The 17549-nt window shown below is 36.9% G+C and overlaps 2 protein-coding genes across 5 annotated transcripts in view; one reads left to right on the forward strand and one right to left on the reverse strand.

Moving 5' to 3' along the window:
• Positions 1-661: 661 nt before the first annotated feature.
• Positions 662-10781, reverse strand: tprg1l (tumor protein p63 regulated 1-like). 3 transcript variants are annotated; one of them, XR_008838192.1, is made up of 7 exons: positions 10430-10781; positions 9353-9444; positions 8137-8187; positions 7608-7733; positions 7098-7251; positions 4515-4770; positions 662-1506 (listed from the first exon to the last, which is right to left on the reverse strand). XR_008838192.1 is itself a non-coding variant. In XM_056463083.1 (6 exons), the coding sequence occupies exons 1-6, from the start codon at positions 10637-10639 to the stop codon at positions 4576-4578; spliced, it is 828 nt and encodes a 275-aa protein (XP_056319058.1). In that variant the 5' UTR covers positions 10640-10779; the 3' UTR covers positions 662-4575. The 3 variants fall into 3 exon arrangements, 1 of the variants encoding a protein (XP_056319058.1); XR_008838193.1 differs by having other exon boundaries at positions 4511-4770; XM_056463083.1 differs by having other exon boundaries at positions 662-4770; positions 10430-10779.
• Positions 10782-11514: 733 nt separating this feature from the next.
• LOC130233171 (NLR family CARD domain-containing protein 3) overlaps positions 11515-17549 on the forward strand; it is a 29051-nt gene continuing 23016 nt past the window's right edge. For both annotated transcript variants that reach the window (XM_056463086.1, XM_056463085.1), the window contains exons 1-3: positions 11515-11548; positions 14449-14562; positions 17161-17222. Coding sequence is in view for 1 of the 2 variants with exons in the window: in XM_056463085.1 (XP_056319060.1) it covers positions 17176-17222 (47 nt within the window). In the remaining variant the exon portion in view is untranslated. The remainder of the gene's footprint in view (positions 11549-14448; positions 14563-17160; positions 17223-17549) is intronic.

Raw genomic sequence — 17549 nt, forward strand, 5'->3', positions numbered from 1 at the left:
TTAACATTTTTTTAAACACTCGAAACAATACAGAAATGAATACTGTGAAAAATTCATCCATTTTCTTTTAGGCTTAGTCCCTTTATTAATCAGGGGTCGCCACAGCGGAATGAACCACCAACTTATTTAGCATATATTTTACACAGCGGATGCCCATCCAGCTACAACCCATCACTGGGAAACACCCATACACTAATTCTCACACACACACACACACACACAATGGCCAATTTCATTCATTCATTTTCTAGACGGCTTAGTCCCTTTATTAATCCGGGGTCGCAGCATATATATATAGATATAGTTTAGGGTAATTAGGCAAGTTATTGTATATTGATAGTTTGTTCTGTAGACTATCGAAAAATAAATAGCTTAAAGGGGCTAATAATTTTGCTCTTAAAATGGTTCATAAAATAATTAAAAACTGCTTTTATTCTAGCTGAAATAAGACTTTTTCCAGAAGAAAAACTATTATCAGACATACTGTGAAAACTTCCTTGCTCTGTTAAACATCATTTAGGAAATATAAAAAATAAATAAATAAAATTTCAAAGGGGGTCTAATAATACTGAATTCAACTGTATATGCGTGTGTGTGTGTGTGTGTGTGTAATTTAGCACATTGCATCTTTTTTTTAAATAAAAGACAGTAACAAATGAAATGCATTAAAAGAACAGTCATTTAATTAAAGCATGTTTTTAAATTACATAAATTATTACGAGAAACAAACTAATATCAGTGTAATCGGAGGTAAATCCAGACTGATTGTGAACAAAAACCTGAATTGGAAGAGTTCAGAGCTGAATTGGCTTGATTTAGCTAATAGATTAATTAGAAATGGATTAATGAATATTTAAATAAATATAGAGCAGAGGGAAAAGTGCATACATCTTGGGGAATTGATCATCTGTGATCAACAAATCGAACACCAAACCAGTTGCAGGCAGAATCTTCATGCATAACTTTTACATTAAAACAAAAGGCATAGAAAACACACACTGGTGTCTGTGAAAAGGGATAGTTCACCCAAAAATCTCATCATCGCTACTCACGTGGTTCTAAACGTTTATGAATTTCTTTCTTTTGTTTGGTTAGGAAGATATTCTGAATCTGAGGAAAAAACTATCGAAGTTAATAGCTGTTTTCTCCAACATTCTTCAGAATATCTTCCTTTATGTTTAACCAAAAAAAGAAACTCAAACATGTTTGGAGTGAATAAATGATGGCGGAATTTTTTTGGCTGAACTATCCCTTTAACAAAAAAAATCTGACATATTAACAAGGACTCCACTATTTCTCAATGCATAGCAAAAGAAAAAAAGAGAGAGAGAAATTGGCCAACAAAAGTGCATCTCGTGTGAAAAAATACTTGAACCCGTAAAGTGCTCATCAGCAGGAAAAACCCGTCATTTAAGCCAATCTGTTGACCATCACCTGAGGAGTAACAGCATTTCTTCAAATTCTTCATTTCAGCTTTATGTCAGGTATCATCCACATTTTGTGTAGCTTGAGGAAGATACAAACATTTGAAAAAGAGTAAAACATAATCAAAATATTGCACAAGTAACAGAACTACCAGATAAGACCTGAAAGTCGCTTAGAAAACTGCAGGCACGTGGACCGTAAACGCAGAGTGAACATAAATGTCAGGCAGTTGTTTCACGTGGACACTTAACACACTCGCTTTGACTTATTTTAAACCAATAATGTGGATTATAGAGTTTGGAGAAGCATTTTCTGTTCTGTGAATAATCTGACGCTGATCAATTCTCATTTTGAAAAGGGTGTTAGGGATGGTAATAATTGGTGATGGTTTTAATGATTAAATTAGGTTGACTTGAATGATTGAATGTAGCTGTGTTCAGATTTATTGTTACAGTAATGAGTACTTGAATCTTTTACATTACAATTGCAGAACTGGGATTCATTGTCTTAGTGCAAACGGTATGAAAGCTCGTTTTTGCAAGGGAATATGTAAATAAATAAGGTCATGTTGGTTTTTTTTTTTTTAATACACCATTGAGACTTTTCTCAGCCATGACTCAATTCTGAGGGAAAAAATGAAATAAATAGAGTTAAATTCCAAATAATACCTCAATATTTCAAGTTATAAAACACTTATTAAATAAACTCATAAAAAAAGCTTGCTTCCACACATTTCCTTTGTGTTGTCCCAACACAAATACATTAAGTTAACTTAATGGTTTTTACAAATTTAAGTGGATTGAACATAAAACAATTAAGTTTCACCAAAAGGAATTGTGTTGATTCAGCTCATTTTAAATAAGTCATTTGAACAAGCAGTAAAAAGTCTGAATATAAACACATAAGATAATAAACTCAGAATTACACATCTAGGAATTCTGAGGGGGAAAAGTCAGAGTTGCAAGTTAGAAACCCCAAATTCTAGAAAGATTAGCCTGAAAATTCTGATTGTAACATGAATGAAAAAAACAGACTATTCCAAACTCCAAATGAAAACTCAGCACATCTATTTTCTAAATGCACTGTGAACAAATCCATGCGCATATCAGTGCTTCCCACAGGTTTGATATGTACTTGTGGTGGTAGCTGGATTGAAACAGCTTTTAACCATGGCACATAAATGGTTAACGGCGTTGTGAATTTGAAGAATAGACAAACCAGGAAGATTTCCAGGTATCTTCAAAGCAGAATCATTTATTAAGAACTCACCGTCGCTGTGGTGTTCATCAAAAACATCTCTCAACTACTGCAGCTTGGACTCAGAGTTTAGTGGGCGCTGTTTATTAGTAGAAACAGAAATTACCATTACAGGCTTGGTAGAAAAACTTGTTTTCAGGGCATGCGACTAAATAAAAATAATGTGATTTTTTTTAATACAATATTTTCATTTATTATGACACTGTTATACACTTTCTATTCAATGGGTTAAAGTTTTTAAAGGCTGTTGAAACAAACAAACAAAAAAGAAATCTATTTCTCTTGTATGCTATTCAGGAGCCATGTGAACCCACTGCTTAAAGTTGCTCTCTATCTCTCTCAGGTTACTTTATTGACATGACATTTTGTACAGTCTTGCCAAAGCATTTAGGTACATGTATAATATGTGTAATATATTAGCATCATCAAATTAATAAAATATACAGCTAATGAGAAATAAATGAAAGAAAAAGAAGAATAAAAACAGACAATATCTCTGGTTAGATCCGATTGACCATTTCCATTGGTGTACATATATTTTGCAGCCGGTTTATAAGTCATTTCCTCCGCTCAGAGTATATTGTAAAGTTTTTCTGAGTCATTTAGATGAAAGAATGTTTCTCTTGCTCGCTCTCGTGGCTGTGTGCGCTCTCAGCTGTGAAGCCAACACAAAAAAGTAGGCTCAAATAAAAAGGTAATGCAAAAAGGCATACAATTAACAACAGCTTTAGAAAGCAAAAGTCAACCCCAGCTGGATGCATTTTCAAGTCCCAAAAAAAGTCATGCCTCTGTGGGTCTGCAGAGCACATGAGACTGTGTGTGGGAGTGCTGATGGTTCTCACACACACAGAAAAAGCAGTACGAAACGTGCAGGATGAAAATATTTTACACTGGTTAATCAATTGCTGTGTTTAGTTATCTTGCGCGGATACAAAAAAAAAGGTGTAAAATGATGTTAATAATAGTAAAAAAAAATAAATTGTCACCAAATATACTTGGGCAGCCCGGCAAAGTAAAGTCTAAGTGTGGGAAGCACTGATATATAATGATACATGCATTTCTATTGAAATGACTACATTTTACACACTACAATTCTTCCAAACGATGGTAAATTTAACTGCACCTTATGGTCAAAGAGTAGGGATGGATCATGATAATTGACTAAACGACTAATCACCCAACAACCAAGTCATCAATTGGTAAGCTGTATCCTATATAATAGGCTAAAACCAAACAAATGCAGGTACTTCAGTTGATTTGGGTAGAATCCTTCCATGAATATTGCATTTTTAAGTTGATGCATCAAGTTTAATAAATATTGGAACTCCTCGTTCTTGATTTCAGTGCTTAGTCTAATAAAGAACGTACCACTTGTGCAAACACAGGGTCAAGGGAACCGTAAACCTTAACTCAACAGTTCTTCCTTCAGCTATTCAGTCAACTCATTTGGTAAAAATAAACAGCATGCTTATTATAACACACACAAACCGCAGCTTCAAACCATTCGGGCACATTAGAAAGGCTTTGTAAATTGATATTGGCATTGGGATCTTCCTGGCACATTTCACACACTATACACCAGTGTTTCCCAACCCTGTTCCTGGAGGCACACCAACAGTACATATTTTGGATGTCTCCCTTTTCTGACCCATTAACTTCAGGTGTTGGAGTCTCTTCTGATGTTATGATAAGTTGATTCAGGTGTGTTTGATTAAGGAGAGGTTGAAAATGTGGACTGTTGGTGTGCCTTCAGGAGCAGGGTTGGGAAACACAGCTATACACATCCCCAAAAACACACAACAAAACAAGCAGTATGTACTGGACTCACATACTCAAGTGTAGCAGTTGTACTCAGAACTGGAGACTGATTGAGACGGTGGAAGAATTGATTAGTTAAAAGCCGATTTTTCCCCTGGTCATGGCGTAGCCCAGTTTGGCTTCGTTGTTGATAAAGGACATGATGCCCAGGTAAGTCTCGATCAGGAGAGGCCGCTCCAGTATCAGGACTCCATTGGCCCGTCCTGGGATGGGGTATTCCTTGTGAGCTTTTTTCACAGCCTGGATGAGCTGGGTCTTGAAATTCTCAAGCTGAAATAAAAAACGTAAAATAAGTTCATTATAGCGGTGTCTCAAATGGCACTATGTACTTATGCACTTACACACTTAACAGCATAGTATATGAATGTAGTGTCGTCCCAAATGGAACATTAATGGTTTTTGTACAAAGCGGAAATTCAAACCGTTTCCCTGATGACGTTTGACAATTGTCAAATTAGCTAAATAAATGATCAAACTACTACAAATAACCACATTCACCACCGGGAGGCGCTATAATCACTCTTGTGGAAGAATTATGCTTTTATAATGCAAAATAAATAAAGATATCCATCAGTGCCCAATAGCTCCGCCCCTTCCGCTACATGAGCAAAGCAGCAGCCGTTGAGTGTGAAGTGTCCATCATTCCACACTTATTTTTACCGGTTAAATGAGTGCATCAATCGCGTATTTAAAGTGCACTTATTATGTTTAGAGTTTACAGTGTGAACACACTACTTACGCTATTTATACTACAAAATGGCATAGAATTGTGCACAAGTATACAATTTGGGACGCACCTAATGCATCTACCCATGAATGATAAAACAATAAATTTTTGCCACAATTCTGGCATCTGTGATCAAGACCAGATTTCAGTACCTGAAAGATGTAAAAATAAGAAAAATTTGAAAAAGGGCCACTCAGGGTGCTTTCACACCTGTAGATCGATTGTTTTGTTCTGAAACAGGGATTAAAATTGTGACAGTCTTACTAACCAATTGAGTGAGCCCAATCAGAATTGCGCAACTGAACTATTCGGAATAAACACACAAAAAAACAAACAAGTAAACAAACAAACAAACAGGAAAGCGCAGACGAGTGGGATGATGCATTAGTAGACAAATGCATATCAGAGAAAAACAGCATGATGGTAATATGGGAATATTTTGCTTTCAAAGTCAAACACACCGAACAAAATGAGGTCATTTGTAAGAACTGTTGCCACAGCAAGAGGAAATACAACAACCAACACCTAAAAAAATAGCATCTCAGGCGACTATATGAGGAGTGCCTTGCTAAAAAGTTAAGACAAAAACCAAGTATTGCCACTGGCATTCAATCTAGTAGCTAGCAACAGCAAATAACAATTTCAGAGTTGTTTCAGCCATGTTAGTTTGCTAACTCTTCTGCATTTTTATCATTATTATTTTTTGTTTTATAAGCTACACTATCTGCCTAATTGGAGTTCAATTTGTTTACAGAAAGTTAAGGTCATTTTATGTGTGGCTCTAGAGAAAAGTATAATATTATGAATATTGAAAAAATTTATTTGAATAAATGTTTAAGTTAATATCTTTTCAGTTTCTTTTTAACTAACCCTCACTGCAGTTTAGCAGTAAGAAGCTACGAAACAGATTTGAGCTGAAGCTTGACTACAACATTAAATCCCAAATCAAATCGAAATTGCAATATCAGTTAAAAAAAATTAATAAAAACGCAATTAGATATTTTCCCCAAGTCGCACAGCCCTACCTATTACATATCCATAATACACTGTAATAGGCCAATAGCCTGGTTCGTTAGTTTGTTGGATCGTATTTCTTTCTCACTACAATTAATACGCTCCAGAGTTCTCTTCAATCGAGCCAAGACCACCTCATTCAGGCGGTCTCAGACGAATTGTTTTGCCACGGATCCGTGCACGATTGCTGGATTCACATATGCCAAACGAACCATGCTAACTGGGGAAACATGCCAGGTTCCGAAACAAAAGTCTAGGTGTGAAAACACCCTCTTTTTCTATTTGTCAACTGTGAAACTGATTATGGATACCATCATGACAATATGTTTTGCTTTATGAATCCTTGAAGAATGTTGTAATTTGGTTATTGTAGGAAGTAGTACTGTCTCAATCTGCTTTGTTACGTTTGACGTTACAAGACGAAGTTTCCAGGTTCAAGCTCTATCAAACTACAGGGAGGCTCAACAAATTCTACTAATAAACGTTTACAAGGAGCCGTAACACTTTTGAAAATAGTTGAAGACAACATTATTAGCCTGTGTTTAACAGCGCAATGAATTTTCCACAGTATTTCCTATAATATTTTTTCTTCTGGAGAAAGTCTTATTAGTTTTATTTCAGCTAGAATAAAAGCAGTTTTAAATTTTTTTTAAAACATTTTAAAGGTCAATATTTTAAGCCCCCTTAAGCAATATTTTCTTTTGATTGTTTACAGAACAAACCCCTATTATACAATGACTTGACTACTTACTCTAACTTGGCTAATTAACCCTTTAAAATGTCAATTTAAGCTGAATACTAGTATCTAGAAAAATATGTAGTCAAATATTATGTGATCTGCAAGAAGCAGATTTACCTGGCAGAGGGAAGCCACCTTTTCATCTGCGTGTGCCATGGGGTGTTCAGTGAAGGTGGCGTAGGGGATGTCGGTGGACCAGGGGTTCCAGCGGTTCATGAATGAAGCTCTCGGTCTTTTATCCCATTGAACACGGATTCCAGTTCCTTCTCTCCTTCAGACGCACACAGCAATACACACATAAATACCATGTCACAGCAACAGAATTGTATTTAGCCCCTCCAACTGTCTGTTCTGACAACAGAAATGGTGAGCAGAAGGAGTCTATTAGGTTTTAATAACTCTCCCCAAACCCTTTTTCCCATCTTTCTGAATAAAATGCCTACTTCACTACATCCAATCAGCTCGCAGTAGAAAAACAAGCCACGCCCACTGTTTTGTCATTTAATAGTCAGTTTCTTTAGGAACTGCATCACATTACAAAAATAAAAACGGTCACAGCTTCCGGTCCATGTGGATTTTAAGACCCTTCAGACACCCTGGTATTGTACCATAGATTGAAACACTTACTTGTTGAGGGATTTTGGAGGAAACTCAAACTCGCCAATAGAGATGGTGTCCACAGCGTTCAAGGAAATTCTGACCACCTGCTGACACTGGAGGTTTATGAAGTCGTATTTGCACACCAATAAAGACCTGGAATACAGCAGAAGAGGTTCATCCCAGATCGGAATGCTTCAACTAATGTATTAAATGGATAGTTCACCCAATAATAAAAAATTCTGTCTTCATTTATTCACCCTTTACTTGTTTCAAGCGTTTATGAGTTGTTTTTTCTTCTGTTGAACATAAAAGATATTCTGAAGAAAGCTGAAAACCTGTAACCATTGACTTCCATAGAATTTGCTTTTCTTAGTAGGGTCGTCAATGGTTTCAGGTTTTCGGCTTTCTTTAAACCATCTTCTTTTGTGTTCGACAGAAGAAAGAAACTCATAAAAGTTTGGAACCACTTGAGGGAAAGTAAATAGTGTGTCAATATGCACTTTTGGGTGAGCTATCCCTTTAACACAACGTTAACAGAGATGACTTACATTCTTACCTCTCAGTTATAAGTACCAGTCTCTCTTTTTCATTATTCCAGTGATCAACTCTGTGGTAAAATATTAAAACAGAAATATATAAGGCTTTTTAATTAAGAGGTCATTCTTATTCTGAAATGCTCCAATACTCATATTACCAGATATGCACACACACATACATACATACATACATACAAACATACATACACACATACATACATACATACATACATGCATACATACATATATATTGTTGATAGAAACCATTAGTTGATAGAAAGGCAACAGTAACTCAAATAACAACCAAAAAATGCAGCCAACCCAATCGAGCATTGTGTCAATACCACAGCCTACTTTAGTATTGTTGCTGACCATGTCTGCTGTTGCTGACCATCTTCTGATGGCTACTTCCAGCAGGATAACACGCTATGTCATAAAGTGCAAATCATCTCAGACTGGTTTCTTGAACACTACAATGAGTTCACTGTACTCAAATGGCCTCCACAGTCACCAGATCTCAATCCAATAGAGTACCTTTGGGATTTGGTGGAACGGGAGATTCGCATCATGAATGAGCAGCCAACAAATCTGCAGCAACTGCGTGATGCTATCATGTCATTTGAATCAAAATCTCTGAGGAATATTTCCAGTACCTTGTTGAATCTGCCACGAAGGATAAAAGCAGTTCTGAAGTCAAAAGGGGTTTAACCTGGTACTAGTAAGGTGTACCTAATAAATTGGCCGGTGAGAGTATAGATGTAGTACTTTAAAGGAATACTTCAAGTAATGTTGTCATTTGCCAACCCTTTACTCATTTCAAACCTTTGAGTTTCTTTCTTCTGTTAAACACAAAAGCAGATATTGTGAAAAATGTTGGAAATCTGTAACTATTGACTTCCATAGTGTTTGTTTTTGACTCGTATCGACAATAGAAGTCAATGGTTACACGTTTTGAGATCTCTGCTCTCATGTTCAACAGAAGTAACAAACTCAAAGGTTTGGAACTACTTGAGAGTAACTAGCGAGTAAATTTACATTTTTTGCTGAACTCTCCCTTTTAATGAATCCCGTGGTACTTCATTATCAATACCAAAACACCATGTTAGTATGTTTTGTTTTAACTACTGAAATGAAAATCTACTGAAGACTTTTTTTATTATTTACAATGGAATGCAATGCTAGTAAAAATGTGTTCCAGTCTGTGGATGTCCTAAGTGATGCCAGGAATAAACTCACTCTGCTAGCAACCACACGCTAAGAACCTCTCCATCTTCTGAAGGCAAAGCGACTGTGCGGATATCGTTGACCGCCTGCTCGATGGTTCCTGGCTGAGGTGAAAACAAAAGTTTAGATGCGTAAATAGCACAACAAATTTATGAAAAGCTTAAAATACTGTTTTTACCTTCTTTTTGTAACAAATACTCAGTGACTTAAATAATACTAACTCTTAAGGCTTCAAAATGATCATTAATGATGAGTTTCACAATGAGTTGTATGGTCACTAAATGTATCTGCACTTCATTCTACAGTCTCTACGAGACTGCTGTTTATGCGAGCATAAATGGCTGCGTCACAAAGGTGATGAGCTCCCTACGTAGACAGTCTCTTATGTAGGCAACATATGCGTATTCTGACCATACAAAACATGTAACATTAAAACTTGTTCTTATTGATAATATGCTAGACATGATATAAACAATTAAACGGTTAGTTTTTGGGGGATTTTATTTTATTTTATAAGCGTTATCTATGTAGATAGCTTCGTAGGATTTGACACACCACTGTCGACAACAATACAAATAATCTAGTTTGTAATGTCTACGACGGAAATTATATTAGTCCTTTACCTCTCTATTGAGGTAAAGATGGGTTTATATTCGCACATTCGGACTTTTTTCTTATTAATATCATTTCAAAAAAGTATGTGCAAGTTTTAAATAGTGAAATACAACCCTTTCCAGTCAGTCACATAGTGCTAATGTTGTTTTAAAGTCATACTTGCATTGAGATTTTAGACCCAATATTCAAATTAGCGTGGTTACGTTAACGTAAACATTACAGAGGGCGTTAAATGAACGAACGTGCGAATATAAAAGCCAACATTACCTCAATGTAACGTTAATACTTTTTAGTTCTATTTTGTGGTTATGCTTAAACAGTATATACTGATGGAATATATCACAGAAATGGCTTAATGGTTACATTTTAATGAATAATTGAGGAAACCATTACAACTTCTGTGACGGTTATTTTCAGCAGGAGACCCAAACACATTTCGCACGTTCTGGAGCAAAAACAGGAACGCTTACTCACCCTAAAGACAAAATAGTCTTTGACTTTAGCTCGCATGGTCGGGTTGTGGACATGGAAAGGCGTGAGGGTCTGGAGCGAGGAGCAGCAGGCCACTGAAGCCCCAGCCCGGGCCGACACCTCCAGCCCATCGTCACAGTCCGCCGACAGTAGGACCGCCGCGCCCGGGCTTTCAGGATCTAGCGTTATTACACTGTCATTGAGCTGCAGCATTTCACTAAAGCGTCGAGCACGAGCTGATGATATTTGTGCAGTATTTCTGAGGCGAATGCGCTCAGCAGCTCTAACAGCAGCAGCGGAACGCCCACCTGCTCCGCTCGACGGAGGATTTAAAGGCACTCGGTCTGTTTATGAGCTACCAGCTGCATTTATGGCAAGCCATATCAACATTTAAGTTAACAAATATAATACTGCTAGATTTTTTTCATGCCACACTACTACTTATTTTGAAGATACTAGTATTCGTTTTCATTAAAGTACGCATGAAATCAAAACTAACCATATGATATTGTAAGCAATAATGTTAGCAATCAACTTATCAAGCATATGTTTTATACAGCGGATGCCCTTCCAGCTGCAACCCTGTACTAGGAAACATCCATACACTCATTTACACAGATACACTACAGCCAATTTAATTCACCTATAGAACATGCAAACTACACACAGACATGCCAACTGACCCAGCCGCGACTCGAACCAGCGACCTTCTTGCTGTGAGGCGACAGTGCTAACCACTGAGCCACGTGTCGCCCTAAGGAAGATTAGATGGTGAGTAAATTTTCATTTTTAGGTGAACTATCCCTTTAAGAATTGAGGATCGCCACACAACTGCTGTTATTTATTGCGAAAGCTTGTTGTGACAGCTCTCAGAGACAGATAGTTACTTATAAATTTTCAAGACTAGTTTAGTTAACAAATGGTTAAAGACATGAAGTAAGCTGTCCGCACTTAGGTTTGAATCATGTTTTGTCCAGGAGATCATGTCAGAAAGAGCAGCATGATATTTATGACTTCAGTCAGCACCTCCTCTTTTATGGATGTTGAATCTTTCGTTTTTACACAGGTGACAATACATTCGCTCATGAGAGGGATACAAACCACTTCAGAGGGTAAAGTGCGGTAAGTGTTATTATTATCATTTGCATGACAAACTTTTACAGTTCTAAGACCTATGTACAAAAATGTACAGAAATAGTGATATGAATAAGACCAAATAGCATTTTAAAACTTATTTAATTAAAACATACATGAAGATTATTAATGTCATTGAATGTGAATTTGATTTTGTGTAATTTAATTCAAATTACTTAAATCTCTTATTATAATGGTTAATTATTTTGCATTTATTTCTTCGTTGTTTACCTTTATTTTTTTAATTTATAACAGAGAATTTTTATTAAAGATTCTGTTCTCTGTGAAACCTGAAAAGCCCCTAGTAGCAAACAAGCAGAGATACAACCTGATCATTTTACAATACGGCAACAAGGAAGAGAACTGTCTAGAAAACAGTGCAGTAAAACTTTGACATTGAGTTATTCATTAATGTCTTGGCTAATACATTGTGATCTATTCGTTTACATGTAGCACATGCTTTTATCCAAATCAACTTTACACACAAAAGCCTTCAAAACATCAAATTTCAGGACAATCTAGTTAAAAAAAGGTTAGAGCAGTCAAGTCTCCAGCAGCAGATTTGGCCCATCATCCCACCATCATTTGAGAATGTGCTATCCAATATCTAATATTTGGGGAGGTGGTTGGGGTGAATATCTTTGATAATTTGAAGCCATTTTGTGTAGTTATTTTTAAATATTAGGAAATTACTCAAGGAAACATGTGATGCAATGCAGTTTGTTATATTTACCTTTGGCCCACAGCCCTCAATTAAGTTTTGTTTTTGACCCTTCATAAGAAAAGGTTTGGGCACCACTGCTATAGCACATTTAAAAGATTTTTTAAACCAAACCTAATAATCATTTGAGAAAAGTAAAATGAATGATAAATAAATGTATAAAATAAATATAATTATAATTGATCTTAATCAAAAGCCAGCGAGAACCAATCAGATTTAAGGGCAGTTTTAAAACTTAAGGAGAAAATTAAAGAGTTTAGGAATCTGTAGTTTGACCACCTTTAGTTTTACAGTGTCAATATGGGACAGTAAGAAGAAGCTGATTTCTAGACCTAAGTGATCTCTGATTTGTAAGGAATCAGAAGGTCACTAATGCATTTTGGTTTAAGTCTGCATAAATCCTTGTACACAGTTACTGCTAAAATCAATTCTGAACTTTACAGGAAGCTAATTAAAGATGCTAAATTGGGAAATCACAATTGCTCTTCTTTACTCTAGTAAGAACCCTCGCTGCAGAATTTTGTACAATTTGTTGGTGAGAAATGAGCATTTGAATGCAGGGCACAGTAAAAGGAATTACAGTAATCTAGTCGTGATGTTATAAAAGCATGGATTACAGTCTACAAACTTACATGGGGTGGAAAGTAATTGAATTTAGCAATTGAAAGATCCCAGGTGGAAGAAGCTACACTTTACATCTTTGCTAATTTGTTTTTCAAAATTAAGAAACGAATCAAATGCAATCCGAAGTTTTTTTTTTAGCCCCGACAGAGTGAAAACTGATATTAAAGACAGATTAGAGTTGCCTTAAATCAAGATTTCACTTTAATTGTCAATTAGTTGCAAAATATTATTAGCCACCCAACATTTGGTCTCCTCAAAACAGTCATAGAGCACAAGCAAGCAACCACAACTATCCATCATAATTATAATGTAATGTGTATTTATATAGCACATTTATTGTGTATAACCATACACCCAAAGCGCTTCACAATCATGAGGGGGGTGTCTCTTTACACCACCACCAGTGTGCAGCATCCACTTGGATGATGCGACGGCAGCCACAGGACAATGGATGCAGTACGCTCACCACACACCACTACTTTTTATGAAAAGTGCCATGGGATTTTTAATGAGCACAAAGAGTCAGGACCTCAGTTTAATGTCTCATCCGAAAGACTGCGCTCACTGACAGTATAGTGTCCCCTTCAATATACTGGGGCATTAGGACTCACACCAGGGACGTCGCTAGACCCAATTTACTGGGACACGTGCCCCAGTAAAAATCTCAATTGCCCCAGTAAATGCATTGAGATATGATTTACTTCATATGCAAGTGTATTTATTAAGAGTGGTAATTCCAAAATCAAGACGCTATTCTCTGTGTGCAACCGAACCAACGCTGGTGAAAGCAATGTGTGTAATCAAAAAGAAAACTGACGCATCTCTGCGTATGCGCAGAGAGCCCACGCGCCTCTCGCACGCGCTGCTCTTCTGCCGGTGCGAGTCCCGGTAGTTAACATGCGCGCCAAAAAAGTAGGCTACTTGCTTGTCACGCGCCGCTCATGCCTTTTAAAACTAGCGTAACAGACTTTTTTGTTTAGCTAGTCGACAAAACTAAAGTTTAAACAATATGACGGTGATCTTACTAAGCGTGCCTTTTCATAGATTTTTTTGTATGAAGCAAAAAGGAGGGATGAGGAGATGAGGAGGGATGACGGGTCAGGGAGGTAAAGACTTAATAAACCTAATTCTCTGCCATGTGTCAAGTCTAAGACAACAGATAATCCTATAAAACATCATTTTTTTGTATTTTATTAAATTGTCTATAGAATTTCATTCAAATGAAATTAATATTTATGGAAAAGATTTCTTAAATGATCTTAGCATATCACTCCAGTTGTGTCTAAACATTGTTTTTCAGTTACATTTAAGATTTTTTTGAATAATAATTGTATAATAACAAGAATACTTTTAATTATAATAAATATTTATTAAAAATATATATATATATATTAAAAAAAAATATATATATATATATATATTTTTTTTTTTTAATTAATTTTTTTTTTTTTTTTTTTTGAGGAGGGGGGGGCATTGCCCCTGCTGGCCTCACTAACACCACTTCCAACAGCAACCTAGTTTTCCTATGTGGTCTCCCATCCAGGTACTGACCAGTCTCAGTCCTCCTTAGCTTCATTGAGTAACCGGTTTTGGGCTGCAGGGTGATATGGCTGTGGCAATAATTGGAGGATAAAACTGAATCATCCACATAACAGTGGTAGGAGATCTTATATTTCTTTAAAATGGCACTCAGGGTAAACATATAGAGTAAAAAAGGTAGAGGACATAAAATAGAGCCTTAGGGTACTTTATATGACAAGGTAGCCAACAAGGAAGAAAATTCCCCAATGCTCGCTTAGAAAGTTCTATCTTTGAGATAGGAAGCCAACCACATTTTCCAAGCAATGTTACAGAATACTATTATCAAGTGCATAAATTGTTAAATCTCAATCAAGCAAAACAAGCACTGCATATGAACCCAACCCAGGCTCATTCTGAAAACGTATAAACATATACGTATATACATTTTTAGAGAGCGGCAAATCTGTCCCAGGAGCTATTTTTTTTTGCAGATTTTGTTTTGCGAATCCACCAGAGGCCGCTGTGTACACTTTTTCAGATCTCAACTTTGTCTCGCGAGTGCCATTCATGCCTGCTGTTTTCACGTTAATCCACCAGATGCCGCTGTCGACTGACTGACTGACCGATCGACTTTTCCATCTTTCCAATATAGGTTGCGATCAACACAAGCTCACTGTGAAAATGTACCTCCATATAATTTTCTGGAGAGCATGAATTCTTTAGCCAGAGCTACGTATGGCAGCATTTAGTCTTTAAAACGAACAATACGGGGCGGTATGACGCCTCCGTCAGTCAGTCGACAGCAGCCTCTGGTGGATTTACGCAAGAACAGCCATTGTGAACGGCACTCAGCGGCCTCTGGTGGTTTCGTGAAAACAAAGACTGCAAAAAAAAAGTACCCGTTGAGATCTATTTCACAATGTCCAGAAATGTATACAGGGTTATATATCAATAATGAGCCTGAGTTGGTTGTGATAGTATCAGTGGATTGGATAAAGGCTGACAACTCAATCCATCACAGAGGAACAGAAAGTGTAAATGTTCTGGAATCAGAATTTTTCCAGGCATTTTACCAGAAAGAAACACTCTTGACTTATTCACTCCCTATAAGTGAAGTGATAAAACATGCAATTGGTACAAAATGTTGCTGCTATGTGAAAAATAAACTAAAAACTATAAATCTACTGGTCAAACACTATGCTAAAGTTCCTTGTTATTGCGAAGTTCAACAAGACAGAACAATGATATTTTGACAGATTTGCCTGCAGTCAGAATATTAAGAAACCGCTAAGTTATTAAAAAGTAAAAACTGTGGAAATAATTACTTTACAGTGCATCGGGAAAGTATTTATAGCGCTTCACTTTTCCACATTTTTTTAATGTTACAGCCTTATTCCAAAATGGATCAAATTCATTCATTTCCTCAAAATTCTACACACAATACCCCATAATGACAACGTGAAAAAAAGATTTTTTGAAATTGTTGCAAATTTATTAAAAATAAAAAACCTGATAAATCACATGTACAGAAGTATTCACAGCCTTTGCTCAATACTTTGTTGATGCACCTTTGGCAGCAATTACAGCCTTAAGTCTTTTTGAATATGATGCCACAAGCTTGGCACACCTGTCTTTGGAAATATTTGCCCATTTCTCTTTGCAGTACCTCTCAAGCTCTATCAGGTTGGATGGGAAGCGATGGTGTACAGCCATTTTCAGATCTCTCCAGAGATGTTCAATAGGATTTAGGTCTTTAAGTCTTAGGATGGTATTAGCCTGGTGATGAGAGGTGCCGGGTTTTCTCCAAACGTAACGCCTGGCATTCACTCCAAAGAGTTCATTTTTAGTCTCATCAGACCAGAGAATTTAGTTTTTTATGGTCTGAGAGTCCTTCAGATGCCTTTTGGCAAATTCCAGGTGGGGAGTGGCTTCCGTCTGGCTACTCTACCATACAGGCCTGATTGGTGGATTGCTGCACAAATGGTTGTCCTTCTGTAAGGTTCTCCTTTCTTTACAGAAGAACGCTGGAGTTCAGACAGAATGACCATCAGGTTATTGAACACCTCCCTGACTAAGGCCCTTCTCCCCGATCACTCAGCTTAGATGTCCGGCCAGCTCTAGGAAGAGTCCTGGTGGTTCCAAACATCTTCCACTAACGGATGATGGAGGTCACTGTGCTCATTGGAACTTTCGGAGCAGCTGAAATTTTTCTGTAACCTTCCCCAGCCTTGTGCCTCAAGACAATCCTGTCTCGGAGGTTTACAGACAATTCCTTTGTCTTCATGCTTGGTTTGTGCTTTTGACTTGCACTGTCAACCCTGGTACCTTATATAGACAGGTGTATGCCTTTTCAAATCATGTCCAATCAACTGAATTTACCACAGGTGAACTCCAATGAAGCTGCTGAAACATCTCAATAATGATCAGTGGAAACAGAATGTACCTGAACTTAATTTAGAGCTTCACGGCAAGGCTGTCAATACTGATGTACATGTGATTTTTCAGCTTTTTTATTTTTAATACATTTGCAACAATTTTAAAAACTCTGTTTTTCACATGGTCATTATGAGGTACTGTGTGGAAAATTTTGAGGAAATAAATAAATTTAATCCATTTTGGAATAAGGCTGTAACATAAAAAAGCGCTATGAATACTTTCTGGATGTACTGTATATCATCTTGCTTTATATCATGAAAAGATTACAAACAAAATCACAAGTGTTCTTTGTTCACAGGTTTCCAGTGTGCTGATGTCCTCCAGAAGGAGCAGGGCGCAGGACACAAGAATGGACAACAGGTGAGTAAATTTAAGAGGTTGTCACATATTTATCCTTGTCAGGTAGTGCACAACACATTCTTCAATCATTTTCCTTCGGAAACATCTATACACAGTCATTCACACTCAAACACTTCAGCCAGTTTATTCCAATTCACTTATAGCGCATGTCTTTGGACTGAGCACCCGGAGGAAACCCACACCAACACTGGAAGAACATGCAAACTCAACACAGAAATGTGAACTGAACCAGCTGGGACTTGAACAAGCGACCTTCTTGCTGCGAGGCGACAGTGCTAACCACTGAGCCATCGTGCCGCCCCTGTGCACAAGGTGAAATAAAAATTT

This window comes from Danio aesculapii, chromosome 8 (assembly GCF_903798145.1).
Source record: "Danio aesculapii chromosome 8, fDanAes4.1, whole genome shotgun sequence".
Lineage (NCBI taxonomy): Eukaryota > Metazoa > Chordata > Actinopteri > Cypriniformes > Danionidae > Danio > Danio aesculapii.